The sequence below is a fragment of the Oncorhynchus keta genome, chromosome 20, assembly GCF_023373465.1.
Source record: "Oncorhynchus keta strain PuntledgeMale-10-30-2019 chromosome 20, Oket_V2, whole genome shotgun sequence".
In the NCBI taxonomy this organism is placed as follows: Eukaryota; Metazoa; Chordata; class Actinopteri; order Salmoniformes; family Salmonidae; genus Oncorhynchus; species Oncorhynchus keta.
In genome coordinates this window covers 43624312-43643057 of record NC_068440.1, presented here as the reverse complement: position 1 = coordinate 43643057, position 18746 = coordinate 43624312, and the positions used below count along the sequence as shown (strand labels likewise).

The window sequence follows — 18746 nt, the reverse complement described above, 5'->3', positions numbered from 1 at the left end:
AGATAGAGCTGGTATTATAATTTGTGCCAAAAACAATGAGCCATCAGAAACAGAAACGGAGAACGAGTTTAACATTTGTTAATTTTATTGATAAATTATGTTTTTAAATGTTTTATTATTCCAAGCCTCAGTTTCAATGCGCTGAATTAACTATGTACAAGAAGAGACTTCTGTTTCATCATCACATTCAGAACAAGATTAGTTTAGAGATTTTTATTATTTTGTCTTGACAGGATTGCATATCTACCGCAACACTAGCAAGGTTTCACTGGCTTCAGGAAACAATCAGGCAATAAGCAGGAAGTCAGCGACATTCTAGGAGCAGAGAGCTGGACAGGTAAGGATAACGATAAGGGGCCCGGTTTACCTAAAGCATCCTATGGTTCTAACCATGAACTAAAGCCTTAGGGTGTTTTTGGGCCCAGAACATTTCAACAGTACCTTTCCTTTCTGAATCAGATACCAGTATAGTGAAGGCAGAGTGAAACACTAGGACATGATAACAGTATAGTGAAGGTGAAACACTAGGACATGATAACAGTATAGTGAAGGCAGAGTGAAACACTAGGACATTAACAGTATAGTGAAGGTAGAATGAGACACTAGGACATGATAACAGTATAGTGAAGGTGAAACACTAGGACATGATAACAGTATAGTGAAGGTAGAGTGAAACACTAGGACATGATAACAGTATAGTGAAGGCAGAGTGAAACACTAGGACATGATAACAGTATAGTGAAGGCAGAGTGAAACACTAGGACATGATAACAGTATAGTGAAGGCAGAGTGAAACACTAGGACATGATAACAGTATAGTGAAGGCAGAGTGAAACACTAGGACATGATAACAGTATAGTGAAGGCAGACTGAAACACTAGGACATGATAACAGTATAGTGAAGGTGAAACACTAGGACATGATAACAGTATAGTGAAGGTGAAACACTAGGACATGATAACAGTATAGTGAAGGCAGAGTGAAACACTAGGACATGATAACAGTATAGTGAAGGTGAAACACTAGGACATGATAACAGTATAGTGAAGGCAGAGTGAAACACTAGGACATGATAACAGTATAGTGAAGGCAGAGAGAAACACTAGGACATGATAACAGTATAGTGAAGGCAGAGTGAAACACTAGGACATGATAACAGTATAGTGAAGGCAGAGTGAAACACTAGGACATGATAACAGTATAGTGAAGGTAGAGTGAAACACTAGGACATGATAACAGTATAGTGAAGGCAGAGTGAAACACTAGGACATGATAACAGTATAGTGAAGGTAGAGTGAAACACTAGGACATGATAACAGTATAGTGAAGGTAAAGCAGAGTGAGACACTAGGACATGATAACAGTATAGTGAAGGTAAAGCAGAGTGAAACACTAGGACATGATAACAGTATAGTGAAGGTAGAGTGAAACACTAGGACATGATAACAGTATAGTGAAGGAAGAGTGAAACACTAGGACATGATAACAGTATAGTGAAGGTGAAACACTAGGACATGATAACAGTATAGTGAAGGTAGAGTGAAACACTAGGACATGATAACAGTATAGTGAAGGCAGAGTGAAACACTAGGACATGATAACAGTATAGTGAAGGCAGAGTGAAACACTAGGACATGATAACAGTATAGTGAAGGTAAAGCAGAGTGAGACACTAGGACATGATAACAGTATAGTGAAGGTAAAGCAGAGTGAAACACTAGGACATGATAACAGTATAGTGAAGGCAGAGTGAAACACTAGGACATGATAACAGTATAGTGAAGGTAAAGCAGAGTGAAACACTAGGACATGATAACAGTATAGTGAAGGCAGAGTGAGACACTAGGACATGATAACAGTATAGTGAAGGTGAAACACTAGGACATGATAACAGTATAGTGAAGGCAGACTGAAACACTAGGACATGATAACAGTATAATGAAGGCAGACTGAAACACTAGGACATGATAACAGTATAGTGAAGGTAGAGTGAAACACTAGGACATGATAACAGTATAGTGAAGGCAGAGTGAAACACTAGGACATGATAACAGTATAGTGAAGGTAAAGCAGAGTGAAACACTAGGACATGATAACAGTATAGTGAAGGCAGACTGAAACACTAGGACATGATAACAGTATAGTGAAGGCAGAGTGAAACACTAGGACATGATAACAGTATAGTGAAGGCAGAGTGAAACACTAGGACATGATAACAGTATAGTGAAGGCAGAATGAAACACTAGGACATGATAACAGTATAGTGAAGGTAAAGCAGAGTGAAACACTAGGACATGATAACAGTATAGTGAAGGCAGACTGAAACACTAGGACATGATAACAGTATAGTGAAGGCAGAGTGAAACACTAGGACATGATAACAGTATAGTGAAGGCAGAGTGAAACACTAGGACATGATAACAGTATAGTGAAGGCAGACTGAAACACTAGGACATGATAACAGTATAGTGAAGGTAAAGCAGAGTGAAACACTAGGACATGATAACAGTATAGTGAAGGCAGAGTGAAACACTAGGACATGATAACAGTATAGTGAAGGCAGACTGAAACACTAGGACATGATAACAGTATAGTGAAGGTGAAACACTAGGACATGATAACAGTATAGTGAAGGCAGAATGAAACACTAGGACATGATAACAGTATAGTGAAGGCAGAGTGAAACACTAGGACATGATAACAGTATAGTGAAGGTGAAACACTAGGACATGATAACAGTATAGTGAAGGCAGACTGAAACACTAGGACATGATAACAGTATAGTGAAGGCAGACTGAATCACTAGGACAGTAACAGTATAGTGAAGGCAGAGTGAAACACTAGGACATGATAACAGTATAGTGAAGGCAGAGTGAAACACTAGGACATGATAACAGTATAGTGAAGGCAGAGTGAAACACTAGGACATGATAACAGTATAGTGAAGGTGAAACACTAGGACATGATAACAGTATAGTGAAGGCAGACTGAACCACTAGGACATGATAACAGTATAGTGAAGGTGAAACACTAGGACATGATAACAGTATAGTGAAGGCAGAATGAAACACTAGGACATGATAACAGTATAGTGAAGGTGAAACACTAGGACATGATAACAGTATAGTGAAGGCAGACTGAAACACTAGGACATGATAACAGTATAGTGAAGGTAAAGCAGAGTGAAACACTAGGACATGATAACAGTATAGTGAAGGCAGAGTGAAACACTAGGACATGATAACAGTATAGTGAAGGCAGAGTGAGACACTAGGACATGATAACAGTATAGTGAAGGTAAAGCAGAGTGAAACACTAGGACATGATAACAGTATAGTGAAGGCAGAGTGAAACACTAGGACATGATAACAGTATAGTGAAGGCAGAGTGAAACACTAGGACATGATAACAGTATAGTGAAGGTGAAACACTAGGACATGATAACAGTATAGTGAAGGCAGACTGAAACACTAGGACATGATAACAGTATAGTGAAGGTGAAACACTAGGACATGATAACAGTATAGTGAAGGCAGAGTGAAACACTAGGACATGATAACAGTATAGTGAAGGTGAAACACTAGGACATGATAACAGTATAGTGAAGGCAGAGTGAAACACTAGGACATGATAACAGTATAGTGAAGGTAAAGCAGAGTGAAACACTAGGACATGATAACAGTATAGTGAAGGCAGACTGAAACACTAGGACATGATAACAGTATAGTGAAGGCAGACTGAAACACTAGGACATGATAACAGTATAGTGAAGGTAAAGCAGAGTGAAACACTAGGACATGATAACAGTATAGTGAAGGCAGACTGAAACACTAGGACATGATAACAGTATAGTGAAGGTAAAGCAGAGTGAAACACTAGGACATGATAACAGTATAGTGAAGGTAAAGCAGAGTGAAACACTAGGACATGATAACAGTATAGTGAAGGCAGAGTGAAACACTAGGACATGATAACAGTATAGTGAAGGCAGAGTGAAACACTAGGACATGATAACAGTATAGTGAAGGCAGAGTGAAACACTAGGACATGATAACAGTATAGTGAAGGCAGAGAAACACTAGGACATGATAACAGTATAGTGAAGGTGAAACACTAGGACATGATAACAGTATAGTGAAGGCAGACTGAAACACTAGGACATGATAACAGTATAGTGAAGGCAGACTGAATCACTAGGACAGTAACAGTATAGTGAAGGCAGAGTGAAACACTAGGACATGATAACAGTATAGTGAAGGCAGAGTGAAACACTAGGACATGATAACAGTATAGTGAAGGCAGAGTGAAACACTAGGACATGATAACAGTATAGTGAAGGTGAAACACTAGGACATGATAACAGTATAGTGAAGGCAGACTGAAACACTAGGACATGATAACAGTATAGTGAAGGTGAAACACTAGGACATGATAACAGTATAGTGAAGGCAGACTGAAACACTAGGACATGATAACAATATAGTGAAGGCAGAGTGAAACACTAGGACATGATAACAGTATAGTGAAGGTAGAGTGAAACACTAGGACATGATAACAGTATAGTGAAGGTGAAACACTAGGACATGATAACAGTATAGTGAAGGCAGAATGAAACACACTTGGGAAATGTACTTGGTCAGCAGCGTCAGCACACACGGCTTGAAGGAGGAAGATTTAAAAGCATTAAACATCAGGACCAGTACTGTGTATTATACCGGCAGGGCGTTACTAGGGTTACATAAAGTATGGAGAGAGAGCGAGGAGGACAGCTTTTGGAGCTGGGGTAACTAGCAGCAACTGAACAGAATCATTGAATATAATTGTAGTGCAATTGTCAAAATTGTTGTTAATTTAATTTGGTCTGGTTGGGAACGCCATGTTTGTCAGTCAGTCAAAACCTTTACCTGGTCCAGGAGAGAGACAGCCCAGCTGTCCGGTTTCCGATTAAAATCATATTATCATATCATATAAGTCCAGTTTCAATGTTAATTACATCACTATATATGATAAATCAAACCAATTAAACAATTATAAAGATCTCAATTCCTGATCTGCATAAAAAATAAAAAAAAATCAGAGTTAATTACAAAACCAGGACTGGATATCTGTTTTCTCCTGGATCAGGACTGGATATCTGTTTTCTCCTGGATCAGGACCAGACTGACCTCCGTCTTCATCTGAATAATAACAACATAAACAATTAAAAGGTAGAAACACAGTACAACGGTCTGTCTGTCTGTCTGTCTGTCTGTCTGTCTGTCTGTCTGTCTGTCTGTCTGTCTGTCTGTCTGTCGCTCTGTCTGTCTGTCTGTCTAGGAAAAGCTGTTCTCTGGATAGCTGACTTCGATGGTCTGTCTGTCTAGGAAAAGCTGTTCTCTGGATAGCTGACTTTGATGGTCTGTCTGTCTAGGAAAAGCTGTTCTCTGGATAGCTGACTTTAATGGCGCCCCAGTAACAAGCTCGTATCAGACAGATCAGACCGAGGAGGTAGGAGAACGCCCAGGACACATAGGTGGCATGGTAACGACTGGCAAAGTCCTGAGTCCCCACCTAGAGAGGCAGAGAGAGAGAGAGAGAGAGAGAGAGAGAGAGAGAGAGAGAGAGAGAGAGAGAGAGAGAGAGAGAGAGAGAGAGAGAGAGAGAGAGAGAGAGAGAGAGAGAGAGAGAGAGAGAGAGAGAGAGAGAGAGAGAGAGAGAGACAGAGAGAGAGAGAGAGAGAGACAGACAGACAGACAGACAGACAGACAGACAGACAGACAGACAGACAGACAGACAGACAGAGAGCGGGAGGAAGAGAACGAGAAAGGGAGAGAGTGAGAGAGAGAAAGAGAGTGAGAGGGAGAGAACGAGAAAGGGAGAGAGGTAGGGAGGGAGAGAGGTAGAGAGGGAGAGAGAGAGAGGGGGAGAGAGAGAAAGAGAGAGAGAGAGAGAGAGAGAGAGAGAGAGAGAGAGAGAGAGAGAGAAAGAGTGAGAGAGAAAGAGTGAGAGAGAAAGAGGGAGAGAGTGAGAGGGAGAGAGTGAGAGGGAGAGAGGGTGAGAGGGAGAGATGGAGAGAGGGTGAGAGGGAGGGATTGACAGTGAAAGGGAGGGAGAAATAAAGAAAGAGGTTCATCACAGCTCTGACAGAACAGAATGATCTATTCCTGTATTAACACTGTTCCTGGTGATTAGTTAAGTGTAGATTGAGGTGATGTTGTCACGGTAACTCTGATATCACCTTTACATTATTATCATCTGAGTAATAATATGTTGTATGGGTTAGTCAGCATCACAATGTCCTAGTCTGGTAAATATGGGTTAGTCAGCATCACAATGTCCTAGTCTGGTAAATATGGGTTAGTCAGCATCACAATGTCCTAGTCTGGTAAATATGGGTTAGTCAGCATCACAATGTCCTAGTCTGGTAAATATGGGTTAGTCAGCATCACAATGTCCTAGTCTGGTAAATATGGGTTAGTCAGCATCACAATGTCCTAGTCTGGTAAATATGGGTTAGTCAGCATCACACATGTTCTAGTCTGGTAAATATGGGTTAGTCAGCATCACAATGTCCTAGTCTGGTAAATATGGGTTAGTCAGCATCACAATGTCCTAGTCTGGTAAATATGGGTTAGTCAGCATCACACATGTTCTAGTCTGGTAAATATGGGTTAGTCAGCATCACAATGTCCTAGTCTGGTAAATATGGGTTAGTCAGCATCACAATGTCCTAGTCTGGTAAATATGGGTTAGTCAGCATCACAATGTCCTAGTCTGGTAAATATGGGTTAGTCAGCATCACAATGTCTTAGTCTGGTAAATATGGGTTAGTCAGCATCACAATGTCTTAGTCTGGTAAATATGGGTTAGTCAGCATCACAATGTCCTAGTCTGGTAAATATGGGTTAGTCAGCATCACAATGTCCTAGTCTGGTAAATATGGGTTAGTCAGCATCACAATGTCTTAGTCTGTTAAATATGGGTTAGTCAGCATCACACATGTTCTAGTCTGGTAAATATGGGTTAGTCAGCATCACAATGTCCTAGTCTGGTAAATATGGGTTAGTCAGCATCACAATGTCCTAGTCTGGTAAATATGGGTTAGTCAGCATCACAATGTCCTAGTCTGGTAAATATGGGTTAGTCAGCATCACACATGTCCTAGTCTGGTAAATATGGGTTAGTCAGCATCACAATGTCCTAGTCTGGTAAATATGGGTTAGTCAGCATCACACATGTTCTAGTCTGGTAAATATGGGTTAGTCAGCATCACACATGTCCTAGTCTGGTAAATATGGGTTAGTCAGCATCACAATGTCCTAGTCTGGTAAATATGGGTTAGTCAGCATCACACATGTTCTAGTCTGGTAAATATGGGTTAGTCAGCATCACAATGTCCTAGTCTGTTAAATATGGGTTAGTCAGCATCACAATGTCTTAGTCTGTTAAATATGGGTTAGTCAGCATCACAAATGGCACCCCATGTCCCTTATAGTGCACTACTTTTGATAAGAGCCCCATGGGCCCTGGCACCCTATTCCCTATGGGCCCTATTTCCTATGGGCTCTGGAACCCTATTCCCTATGGGCCCTATTCCCTATGGGCCCTATTTCCTATGGGCCCTGGAACACTATTCCCTATGGGCCCTATTTCCTATGGGCTCTGGAACCCTATTCCCTATGGGCCCTATTTCCTATGGGCCCTGGTACCCTATTCCCTATGGGCCCTATTCCCTATGGGCCCTATTTCCTATGGGCTCTGGAACCCTATTCCCTATGGGCCCTATTTCCTATGGGCTCTGGAACCCTATTCCCTATGGGCCCTATTTCCTATGGGCCCTGGTACCCTATTCCCTATGGGCCCTATTTCCTATGGGCTCTGGAACCCTATTCCCTATGGGCCCTATTCCCTATGGGCCCTGTTTCCTATGGGCCCTGGAACCCTATTCCCTATGGGGACTCTAGCACTGAGATGCAGTACCGTAGACCGCTGAACCAGGGTCTGTAGTGACACCTCTAGCACTGAGATGCAGTGACCTCTGAACCAGGGTCAGTAGAGATGCCTCTAGCACTGAGATGCAGTACCTTAGACCACTGAACCAGGGTCTGTAGCGATGCACTGAGAGGCAGTGCCTTAGACCGCTGAACCAGGGTCTGTAGTGACGCCTCTAGCACTGAGATGCAGTGTCTTAGACCTCTGAACCAGGGTCTGTAGTGACGCCTCTAGCACTGAGATGCAGTGACCTCTGAACCAGGGTCAGTAGTGACGCCTCTAGCACTGAGATGCAGTGTCTTAGACCTCTGAACCAGGGTCTGTAGTGACGCCTCTAGCACTGAGATGCAGTGACCTCTGAACCAGGGTCAGTAGTGACGCCTCTAGCACTGAGATGCAGTGTCTTAGACCTCTGAACCAGGGTCTGTAGTGACTCCTCTAGCACTGAGATGCAGTGACCTCTGAACCAGGGTCTGTAGTGACGCCTCTAGCACTGAGATGCAGTGTCTTAGACCTCTGAACCAGGGTCTGTAGTGACGCCTCTAGCACTGAGATGCAGTGACCTCTGAACCAGGGTCAGTAGTGACGCCTCTAGCACTGAGATGCAGTGTCTTAGACCTCTGAACCAGGGTCTGTAGTGACGCCTCTAGCACTGAGATGCAGTGACCTCTGAACCAGGGTCAGTAGTGACCCCTCTAGCACTGAGATGCAGTGACCTCTGAACCAGGGTCAGTAGTGACGCCTCTAGCACTGAGATGCAGTGTCTTAGACCTCTGAACCAGGGTCTGTAGTGACGCCTCTAGCACTGAGATGCAGTGTCTTAGACCTCTGAACCAGGGTCTGTAGTGATGCCTCCAGCACTGAGATGCAGTGACCTCTGAACCAGGGTCAGTAGTGACGCCTCTAGCACTGAGATGCAGTGTCTTAGACCTCTGAACCAGGGTCTGTAGTGACGCCTCTAGCACTGAGATGCAGTTACCTCTGAACCAGGGTCAGTAGTGACGCCTCTAGCACTGAGATGCAGTGACCTCTGAACCAGGGTCAGTAGTGACGCCTCTAGCACTGAGATGCAGTGTCTTAGACCTCTGAACCAGGGTCTGTAGTGACGCCTCTAGCACTGAGATGCAGTGTCTTAGACCTCTGAACCAGGGTCTGTAGTGATGCCTCTAGCACTGAGATGCAGTGCCTTAGACCTCTGAACCAGGGTCTGTAGTGACGCCTCTAGCACTGAGATGCAGTGACCTCTGAACCAGGGTCAGTAGTGACGCCTCTAGCACTGAGATGCAGTGACCTCTGAACCAGGGTCAGTAGTGACGCCTCTAGCACTGAGATGCAGTGACCTCTGAACCAGGGTCAGTAGTGACGCCTCTAGCACTGAGATGCAGTGACCTCTGAACCCCGGGTCAGTAGTGACGCCTCTAGCACTGAGATGCAGTGACCTCTGAACCAGGGTCAGTAGTGACGCCTCTAGCACTGAGATGCAGTGACCTCTGAACCAGGGTCAGTAGTGACGCCTCTAGCACTGAGATGCAGTGACCTCTGAACCCCGGGTCAGTAGTGACGCCTCTAGCACTGAGATGCAGTGACCTCTGAACCAGGGTCAGTAGTGACGCCTCTAGCACTGAGATGCAGTGACCTCTGAACCAGGGTCTGTAGTGACGCCTCTAGCACTGAGATGCAGTGACCTCTGAACCAGGGTCAGTAGTGACGCCTCTAGCACTGAGATGCAGTGACCTCTGAACCAGGGTCAGTAGTGACGCCTCTAGCACTGAGATGCAGTGACCTCTGAACCAGGGTCAGTAGTGACGCCTCTAGCACTGAGATGCAGTGACCTCTGAACCAGGGTCAGTAGTGACGCCTCTAGCACTGAGATGCAGTGCCTTAGACCTCTGTGCCACTCAAAGGAACTCTAATACGGTTGTACTCACTGTTAATCCCACTCCGACAAAGATGCAGATCATTCCCACAGTGATGTAGGCACAACAACGCCTCCTTGGAAGAGCACTACCCACAGACGATCTGTAGGGTGGAGGGCACAAAGACATTGGTTAGGTTATCACTGAGTGGTCAAAGAAGTGCACTACCCACAGACGATCTGTAGGGTGGAGGGCACAAAGACATTGGTTAGGTTATCACTGAGTGGTCAAAGAAGGGCACTACCCACAGACGATCTGTAGGGTGGAGGGCACAAAGACATTGGTTAGGTTATCACTGAGTGGTCAAAGAAGGGCACGACCAAGGTAACTACCGACAGATGAGGGAGGGAGAAAGAGAGGAGAGCGAGCGATAGATGGGGGAGGGAGGGAGAGGAGAGAGACTCTCTTTCTCTCTCTCTTTCTCTCTGTCTCTCTCTCTCTCTAACTAAGGACTAGAGTCTGAGAAGCAGCTGCTGAAGTCCCTAGTGGAGTCTGGGTAAACTCCAACCACCAAGTAACCAAACAGAATGTTGAATGATTTGAAGTTTGAGGAATTTACATTTTTTTGCAGTGAGGGCATTTTGCTAGCGTGTTAAATCGGAGCTCCATCCACTGCAGAGGAAAAGACAAGAACAGTTTGTGTTAGATAGTATACAGTTTTCAGACCTCTCTCTCAAACACACACACACACACACACACACACACACACACACACACACACACACACACACACACACACACACACACACACACACACACACACACACACACACACACACACACACACACACACACAAATAACACAGGAATACAGACAAACACATTTTCAAACTCACACACTGAATTCTACTCGACAGTCAACTTTATCTCGACAAACATAATCCACCATTTTTCTTTTTGTTGTCTGTGATGCCGCCGTAAAGTGGCACTATTAGGGGACCTGACGCACCCATTACATGATGAACATTAGTACGAGGCCCATTCATTCCATGTTGCTCATCAATTTGACGTGATTGATCAGGGGTTAGACAAAGGGTGTTATTAGCTGAATTAGTTATTATTATTATTATTATTGTGTATTGTTTATGTAATGGTTTATTGGAGCCCCAAGGTGCCGTGGTAACCCCCAGCTCATAGAGACCTGGTCTGTGGAGGTGCTGTTGTCATGGAGATCAGGAGGGGCCGTGGCAGAGTCCTCGTTACCCTAGACACCAAGAAGCATAACGGGCAACAACCTTAACACACCAGGGTACCGTTACTGTAGGTAGGCTGTGTCACAAATGGCACCCTATGGGTTCTGATCAAGGTAGTGCACTATGTAGGGTACAGGGTGCCTGGTCAAGGTAGTGCACTATGTAGGGAACAGGGTGCCTGGTCAAGGTAGTGCACTATGTAGGGAACAGGGTGCCTGGTCAAGGTAGTGCACTATGTAGGGAATAGGGTGCCTGGTCAAGGTAGTGCACTATGTAGGGAATAGGGTGCCTGGTCAAGGTAGTGCACTATGTAGGGAACAGGGTGCCTGGTCAAGGTAGTGCACTATGTAGGGAACAGGGTGCCTGGTCAAGGTAGTGCACTATGTAGGGAATAGGGTGCCTGGTCAAGGTAGTGCACTATGTAGGGTATAGGGTGCCTGGTCAAGGTAGTGCACTATGTAGGGAACAGGGTGCCTGGTCAAGGTAGTGCACTATGTAGGGAACAGGGTGCCTGGTCAAGGTAGTGCACTATGTAGGGAATAGGGTGCCTGGTCAAGGTAGTGCACTATGTAGGGAACAGGGTGCCTGGTCAAGGTAGTGCACTATGTAGGGAACAGGGTGCCTGGTCAAGGTAGTGCACTATGTAGGGAACAGGGTGCCTGGTCAAGGTAGTGCACTATGTAGGGTATAGGGTGCCTGGTCAAGGTAGTGCACTATGTAGGGAACAGGGTGCCTGGTCAAGGTAGTGCACTATGTAGGGTATAGGGTGCCATTAAGGATGCATACCAACTGCATGTATCACTACGACCTGCTACAAAGTACCAACTACTCTACTGCAAAAGGTCAAAGGTCAAATAGGTAGTGCTTATATTGGTCCAAGTTGAAACACGTGTGTTTGGTGTACTACACTCTAAGCATTCACAACCAACCCAACCAACCCAACCCAACCAACCCAACCAACCCAACCAACCCACCCAACCAACCAACCCAACCCAACCCAAACCAACCCACCCAACCCAACCCAACCAACCCAACCCAACCCAACCCAAACCAACCCAACCAACCCACCCAACCAACCCAACCCAACCCACCCCACCCAACCCACCCAACCAACCCAACCAACCCACCCAACCCAACCAACCAACCCAACCCAACCCACCCAACCCAACCAACCAACCAACCCAACCCACCCAACCCAACCAACCAACCCAACCCAACCCAACCAACCAACCCAACCCACCCAAACCAACCCACCCAAACCAACCCACCAAACCAACCCAACCCAACCAACCCAACCCACCCACCCAACCCAACCCAACCCAACCCAACCCAACCAACCAACCAACCAACCCAACCCAACCCAACCCAACCCAACCCAACCCAACCCAACCAACCCAACCAACACAACCCAACCAACCCAACCCACCCAACCCAACCCACCCAACCAACCCAACCCAACCCAACCCACCCAACCAACCCAACCAACACAACCCAACCAACCAAACCGATTTGAGAGGCAAGTCAGTCTCTGACTAGCCTGGTCCCAGATCAGTTTGTTCCGTCTTGCCAAACTTCTATGACCACTGTCGTTGGCAAGACTGCACAACACATTCATTAAGTGTCTCAGTTTAGTAGTCCTGGTTTAGGATCAGTTGTGCCTTTTCAATTATAAGGAATGGACACGGGAGGCCTGATCCCGGGCCAGCACTACCACTCTGAGACACCTGAATACAGGCTAGTCTCTGACAGGCCAGAAGGTGCTGACTGCTGCTCAGAGGGCACACTGATTGGCCACATACGAGGAAAGTGTTTCCACAGTGGCCACAGACCACCCTCGTGCCCTCAGGCTGGACTGGCAGGGCTGGCTGGGCCGGCTGCTCCTCTGGAATCACCATCACCGGGCTCAGGTTGATGATGCGTCTGCTGTAGGGGGCGGGGCACACAGAGGGGGAGGGGTTACCATACAGGTTGATGAGGTTGTTCTTATCACTACCAGTTGGGTCTGGGGCATCCTATCACCTTCCAGTTGGGTCTGGGGCATCCTATCACCAACCAGTTGGGTCTGGGGCATCCTATCACTACCAGTTGGGTCTGGGGCATCCTATCACCAACCAGTTGGGTCTGGGGCATCCTATCACCAACCAGTTGGGTCTGGGGCATCCTATCACCTACCAGTTGGGTCTGGGGCATCCTATCACCTTCCAGTTGGGTCTGGGGCATCCTATCACCTACCAGTTGGGTCTGGGGCATCCTATCACCTTCCAGTTGGGTCTGGGGCTTCCTATCACCTTCCAGTTGGGTCTGGGGCTTCCTATCACCTTCCAGTTGGGTCTGGGGCATCCTATCACCTACCAGTTGGGTCTGGGGCATCCTATCACCTACCAGTTGGGTCTGGGGCTTCCTATCACCTTCCAGTTGGGTCTGGGGCTTCCTATCACCAACCAGTTGGGTCTGGGGCATCCTATCACCTTCCAGTTGGGTCTGGGGCTTCCTATCACCAACCAGTTGGGTCTGGGGCATCCTATCACCTTCCAGTTGGGTCTGGGGCATCCTATCACCTTCCAGTTGGGTCTGGGGCTTCCTATCACCTACCAGTTGGGTCTGGGGCATCCTATCACCTTCCAGTTGGGTCTGGGGCATCCTATCACCTTCCAGTTGGGTCTGGGGCATCCTATCACCTACCAGTTGGGTCTGGGGCATCCTATCACCTACCAGTTGGGTCTGGGGCATCCTATCACCTACCAGTTGGGTCTGGGGCATCCTATCACCTACCAGTTGGGTCTGGGGCATCCTATCACCAACCAGTTGGGTCTGGGGCATCCTATCACCTACCAGTTGGGTCTGGGGCATCCTATCACCTACCAGTTGGGTCTGGGGCATCCTATCACCTACCAGTTGGGTCTGGGGCATCCTATCACCTACCAGTTGGGTCTGGGGCATCCTATCACCTTCCAGTTGGGTCTGGGGCATCCTATCACCAACCAGTTGGGTCTGGGGCATCCTATCACCAACCAGTTGGGTCTGGGGCATCCTATCACCAACCAGTTGGGTCTGGGGCATCCTATCACCTACCAGTTGGGTCTGGGGCATCCTATCACCTACCAGTTGGGTCTGGGGCATCCTATCACCTTCCAGTTGGGTCTGGGGCATCCTATCACCTACCAGTTGGGTCTGGGGCATCCTATCACCTTCCAGTTGGGTCTGGGGCTTCCTATCACCTTCCAGTTGGGTCTGGGGCATCCTATCACCTACCAGTTGGGTCTGGGGCATCCTATCACCTACCAGTTGGGTCTGGGGCATCCTATCACCTTCCAGTTGGGTCTGGGGCATCCTATCGCCTACCAGTTGGGTCTGGGGCATCCTATCGCCTACCAGTTGGGTCTGGGGCATCCTATCACCTACCAGTTGGGTCTGGGGCATCCTATCACCTTCCAGTTGGGTCTGGGGCATCCTATCACCTACCAGTTGGGTCTGGGGCATCCTATCACCTACCAGTTGGGTCTGGGGCATCCTATCACCTACCAGTTGGGTCTGGGGCATCCTATCACCTACCAGTTGGGTCTGGGGCATCCTATCACCTACCAGTTGGGTCTGGGGCATCCTATCACCTACCAGTTGGGTCTGGGGCATCCTATCACCTACCAGTTGGGTCTGGGGCATCCTATCCTCCTAGATGAGTCTTTGCAGATGAGGAGGCAGTTACAGGGACAGCGTACATACTTCTTCCCAGTCGGGGGGTTTTTGATGGGCTGAAAGAAAGAGAACAACCCTAAGGGTGATTGAAATAAACGTTTATGTAAACTTCAACAATTCCTTTGGTTTGCATCAAAGCTCAAAGTGCATCAAAGTGGAGGATTTCACACCAAGTGGAGGATTTCACACCAAGTGGAGACCTTCACACCAAGTGGAGACCTTCACACCAAATGGAGACCTTCACACCAAATGGAGACCTTCACACCAAATGGAGACCTTCACACCAAATGGAGACCTTCACACCAAATGGAGACCTTCACACCAAATGGAGACCTTCACACCAAATGGAGACCTTCACACCAAATGGAGACCTTCACACCAAGTGGAGACCTTCACACCAAATGGAGACCTTCACACCAAATGGAGACCTTCACACCAAATGGAGACCTTCACACCAAGTGGAGACCTTCACACCAAGTGGAGACCTTCACACCAAGTGGAGACCTTCACACCAAGTGGAGACCTTCACACCAAATGGAGACCTTCACACCAAGTGGAGACCTTCACACCAAATGGAGACCTTCACACCAAATGGAGACCTTCACACCAAATGTCATTGAATAAACACAGCTGCTGTAGCTACAGAGCCGTCAGAAGGTTTTCACACCCCTTGACTTTTCCCATATTTTGTTGTGTTAAAACCTGTAATTAAAATGTATTAAATGGAGCTTTTGTTTGACACTTGGCCTACAACCAATACCCCACAATGTCAAATTAGAATGATTTTTTTTGTAATGTTTTACAAATTCATTTAAAAAAAGAAAAGCTGAAATGTCTGAAAAAGTCACAATAAGTTACATGGACTCACTCTGTGTGCAATAATAGTGTTGAACATGATGGTTGAATGACTACCTCATCTCTGTACCCCACACATACAATTATCTGTAGTCCCTCAGTTGAGCAGTGAATTTCAAACACAGATTCATCCACAAAGACCAGGAAGGTTTTCCAATGCCTCGGAAGGAAGGGCACCTATTGGTAGATGGGTAAAAAAAAAGAAAACAGACATTGAATATCCTTTTGAGCATGGTGATAATGCCTGCCCTGACCTCCAGCCTGCCTGTCACTCTGTACCTCCTGTACTCTGACCGTGTCATGATATGTTGTCTGTCCACAACCTGTCTCTTGCCTGCCCCTTGGATACTAATAAATATCAGAGACTTGAACCATCTGCCTCCCGTGTCTGCATCTGGGTCTCGTCCTGTGCCCTTATAAATACACCCAGTCACTAAAAAGATAAAAGGTATCCTTCCAAACTCAGTTGCCGGAGAGGAAGGAAACCGCTCAGCGATTTAACCATGAGGCCAATGGTGACTTTAAAACAGCAACAGAGTTGAATGGTTGTGATAAGAGAAAACTGAGGATGGATCAACAACATTGTAGTTACTCCACAATACTAACCTAACTGACAGAGTGAAAGGAAGGAAGCCTGAACGGGAAAATATATATTAGATTCCAACTGGGCCCTAAATGAATACTACAAAACGTTTGCCAAAGCAATTCACTTTTTATGTTTGGGGCAATACATTATTGAGTACCACTCTCCATATTTTCAAGCATAGTGGTGGCTGCATCATGTTATGGGTATGCTTGTAATCATTAAGGACTGTTCAGGATGAAAAAAATAAATGGAATGGAGCTAAGCACAGTCAAAATCTTAAGAGGAAAACCTGCTTCAGTCTGCTTTCCACCAGACGATGGGAGATGAATTCACCTTTCAGCAGGACAATAACCTACAACACAAGGCCACATCTACACCGGAGTTACTTATCAAGAAGACAGTGAATGTTCTTCAGTGGCCATGTTTACAGGTTGACTTAAATCTACTTGGAAATCTTTGAGAAGGCCTGAAAATAGTTGTCTAGTAATGATCAACAACCAATTGGACAGAGCTTGAAGAATTTAGAAAATAATAAAATGGGCAAATGTTGCACAATCCAGGTGTGGAAAGATCTTAGAGAATTACCCAGAAAGACTCACAGCTCTTAGAGTATTACCCAGAAGATATTTCTGCAATTCTTTTTCAAAAGTTTTGAAAAATGTCTACAGACATGTTTGTCATTATGGGGTATTGTGATGTCATTATGGGTTATTGTGATGTCATTATGGGGAATTGTGATGTCATTATGGGGTATTGTGATGTCATTATGGGGAATTATGTGTAGATGGGTGAGAAATATTGAATATTTTATTTTATTCAGGCTGTTACAACAAAATGTTGAATAAGTCAAGGGGTATGAATACTTTCTTTAAGGCATTTTACATCCCATGTGTATACATTTGCGACACATCCAGTCCCTTTCTGACTAGTCCAAATTCTGCCCAGTCATGGCTATGGATTTAAGTGTATCAACCCCAGCAGGTTTCGGTTGAGTCTAGACAGAGCAGAGCAGAGCAGCACTGCTACTAATAGCCTCTTATTGAGGTCAGCCCCAGGCCGATGGGATCGACTGACAGACAATCCTTCTCAGCTGAGACGTAGTATTGTAGGGTCTGTAGTACTGTAGGGTCTGTAGTACTGTAGTGTCTGTAGTACTGTAGGGTCTGTAGTACTGTAGGGTCTGTAGTACTGTAGGGTCTGTAGTACTGTAGGGTCTGTAGTACTGTAGTACTGTAGGGTCTGTAGTACTGTAGGGTCTGTAGTACTGTAGTACTGTAGGGTCTGTAGTACAGTAGTACTGGGGTCTGGAGTACTGTAGGGTCTGTAGTACTGTAGGGTCTGTAGTACGGTAGTACTGTAGGGTCTGTAGTACTGTAGGGTCTGTAGTACAGTAGTACTGTAGGGTCTGTAGTACTGTAGGGTCTGTAGTACAGTAGTACTGTAGGGTCTGTAGTACTGTAGGGTCTGTAGTACTGTAGGGTCTGTATTACTGTAGTACTGTAGGGTCTGTAGTACTGTAGGGTCTGTAGTACTGTTGGGTATGTAGTACAGTAGTACTGTAGGGTCTGTAGTACTGTAGTACTGGGGTCTGTAGTACTGTAGGGTCTGCAGTACTGTAGTACTGTAGGGTCTGTAGTACTGTAGGGTCTGTAGGGTCTGTAGTACTGTAGGGTCTGTAATATTGTAGGGTCTGTAGGGTCTGTAGTAAAGTAGGGTCTGTAGTACTGTAGGGTCTGTAGTACAGTCTGTAGTACTGTAGGGTCTGTAGTACTGTAGGGTCTGTAGTACTGTAGGGTCTGTAGTACAGTAGGGTCTGTAGTACTGTAGGGTCTGTAGTACTGTAGAGTATGTAGTACTGTAGGGTCTGTAGTACAGTAGGGTCTGTAGGGTCTGTAGTACTGTAGGGTCTGTAATACTGTAGTACAGTAGGGTCTGTAGTACTGTAGGGTCTGTAGTACTGTAGGGTCTGTAGTACAGTAGGGTCTGTAGTACTGTAGGGTCTGTAGTACTGTAGGGTCTGTAGTACAGTAGGGTCTGTAGGGTCTGTAGTACTGTAGGGTCTGTAATACTGTAGTACAGTAGGGTCTGTAGTACTGTAGGGTCTGTAGTACAGTAGGGTCTGTAGTACTGTAGGGTCTGTAGTACAGTAGGGTCTGTAGGGTCTGTAGTACTGTAGGGTCTGTAATACTGTAGTATTGTAGGGTCTGTAGTACTGTAGGGTCTGTAGTACTGTAGTGTCTGTAGTACAGTAGTACTGTAGGGTCTGGAGTACTGTAGGGTCTGTAGTACTGTTGGGTCTGTAGTACTGTAGTACAGTAGGGTCTGTAGTACTGTAGGGTCTGTAGTACTGTAGGGTCTGTAGTACTGTAGGGTCTGTAGTACAGTAGGGTCTGTAGTACAGGTTCACCAAGTGGCAGTAGATTAGCCGTACTGAAGAGCTCGGTGACTTTTAAAGTGGCACCATAAATAGGATGCCACCTTTCCAACAAGTCAGTTTCTGCCCCGGTCAACTGTAAGTGCTGTCATTACGAA

General features: G+C 46.0%; 1 protein-coding gene and 2 long non-coding RNA genes across 55 annotated transcripts in view; 2 read left to right on the top strand and 1 right to left on the bottom strand.

The window, feature by feature from the left end:
- The first annotated feature begins 522 nt into the window (after nucleotides 1-522).
- LOC127910049 (uncharacterized) lies at nucleotides 523-4714 on the top strand. Of its 49 annotated transcripts, none has more exons than XR_008073792.1 (9): nucleotides 523-709; nucleotides 1015-1289; nucleotides 1375-1419; nucleotides 1535-1784; nucleotides 1985-2599; nucleotides 2983-3097; nucleotides 3298-3647; nucleotides 3693-3952; nucleotides 4414-4553. It is a non-coding gene; the product is annotated as an uncharacterized LOC127910049 (long non-coding RNA). The 49 variants fall into 49 exon arrangements; XR_008073781.1 differs by having other exon boundaries at nucleotides 1375-1424; nucleotides 1500-1784; XR_008073791.1 differs by having other exon boundaries at nucleotides 1015-1424; nucleotides 1500-1784; nucleotides 1985-2064; nucleotides 2315-2599.
- pip4p2 (phosphatidylinositol-4,5-bisphosphate 4-phosphatase 2) overlaps nucleotides 4190-18746 on the bottom strand; it is a 53539-nt gene continuing 38982 nt past the window's right edge. The window contains exons 3-8 of one of the 3 annotated variants that reach the window (XM_052472987.1): nucleotides 15686-15805; nucleotides 14723-14829; nucleotides 12880-13003; nucleotides 10447-10499; nucleotides 9900-9990; nucleotides 4190-5550 (exon numbers count right to left, since the gene is read on the bottom strand). In XM_052472987.1, coding sequence (XP_052328947.1) covers nucleotides 5407-5550; nucleotides 9900-9990; nucleotides 10447-10499; nucleotides 12880-13003; nucleotides 14723-14829; nucleotides 15686-15805 — 639 coding nt within the window. In that variant the 3' untranslated portion in view covers nucleotides 4190-5406. Of the gene's footprint in view, nucleotides 5551-9899; nucleotides 9991-10446; nucleotides 10500-11028; nucleotides 11092-12879; nucleotides 13004-14722; nucleotides 14830-15685; nucleotides 15806-18746 lie in introns of all 3 variants that reach the window. The other 2 variants (XM_052472988.1, XM_052472989.1) reach the window with 2 other exon arrangements.
- On the top strand, nucleotides 11100-11923 carry LOC127910050 (uncharacterized). Of its 3 annotated transcripts, XR_008073795.1 has the most exons (4): nucleotides 11100-11489; nucleotides 11527-11600; nucleotides 11638-11748; nucleotides 11786-11829. It is a non-coding gene; the product is annotated as an uncharacterized LOC127910050 (long non-coding RNA). The 3 variants fall into 3 exon arrangements; XR_008073796.1 differs by having other exon boundaries at nucleotides 11100-11304; nucleotides 11379-11489; nucleotides 11527-11923; XR_008073793.1 differs by having other exon boundaries at nucleotides 11100-11341; nucleotides 11379-11489; nucleotides 11527-11923.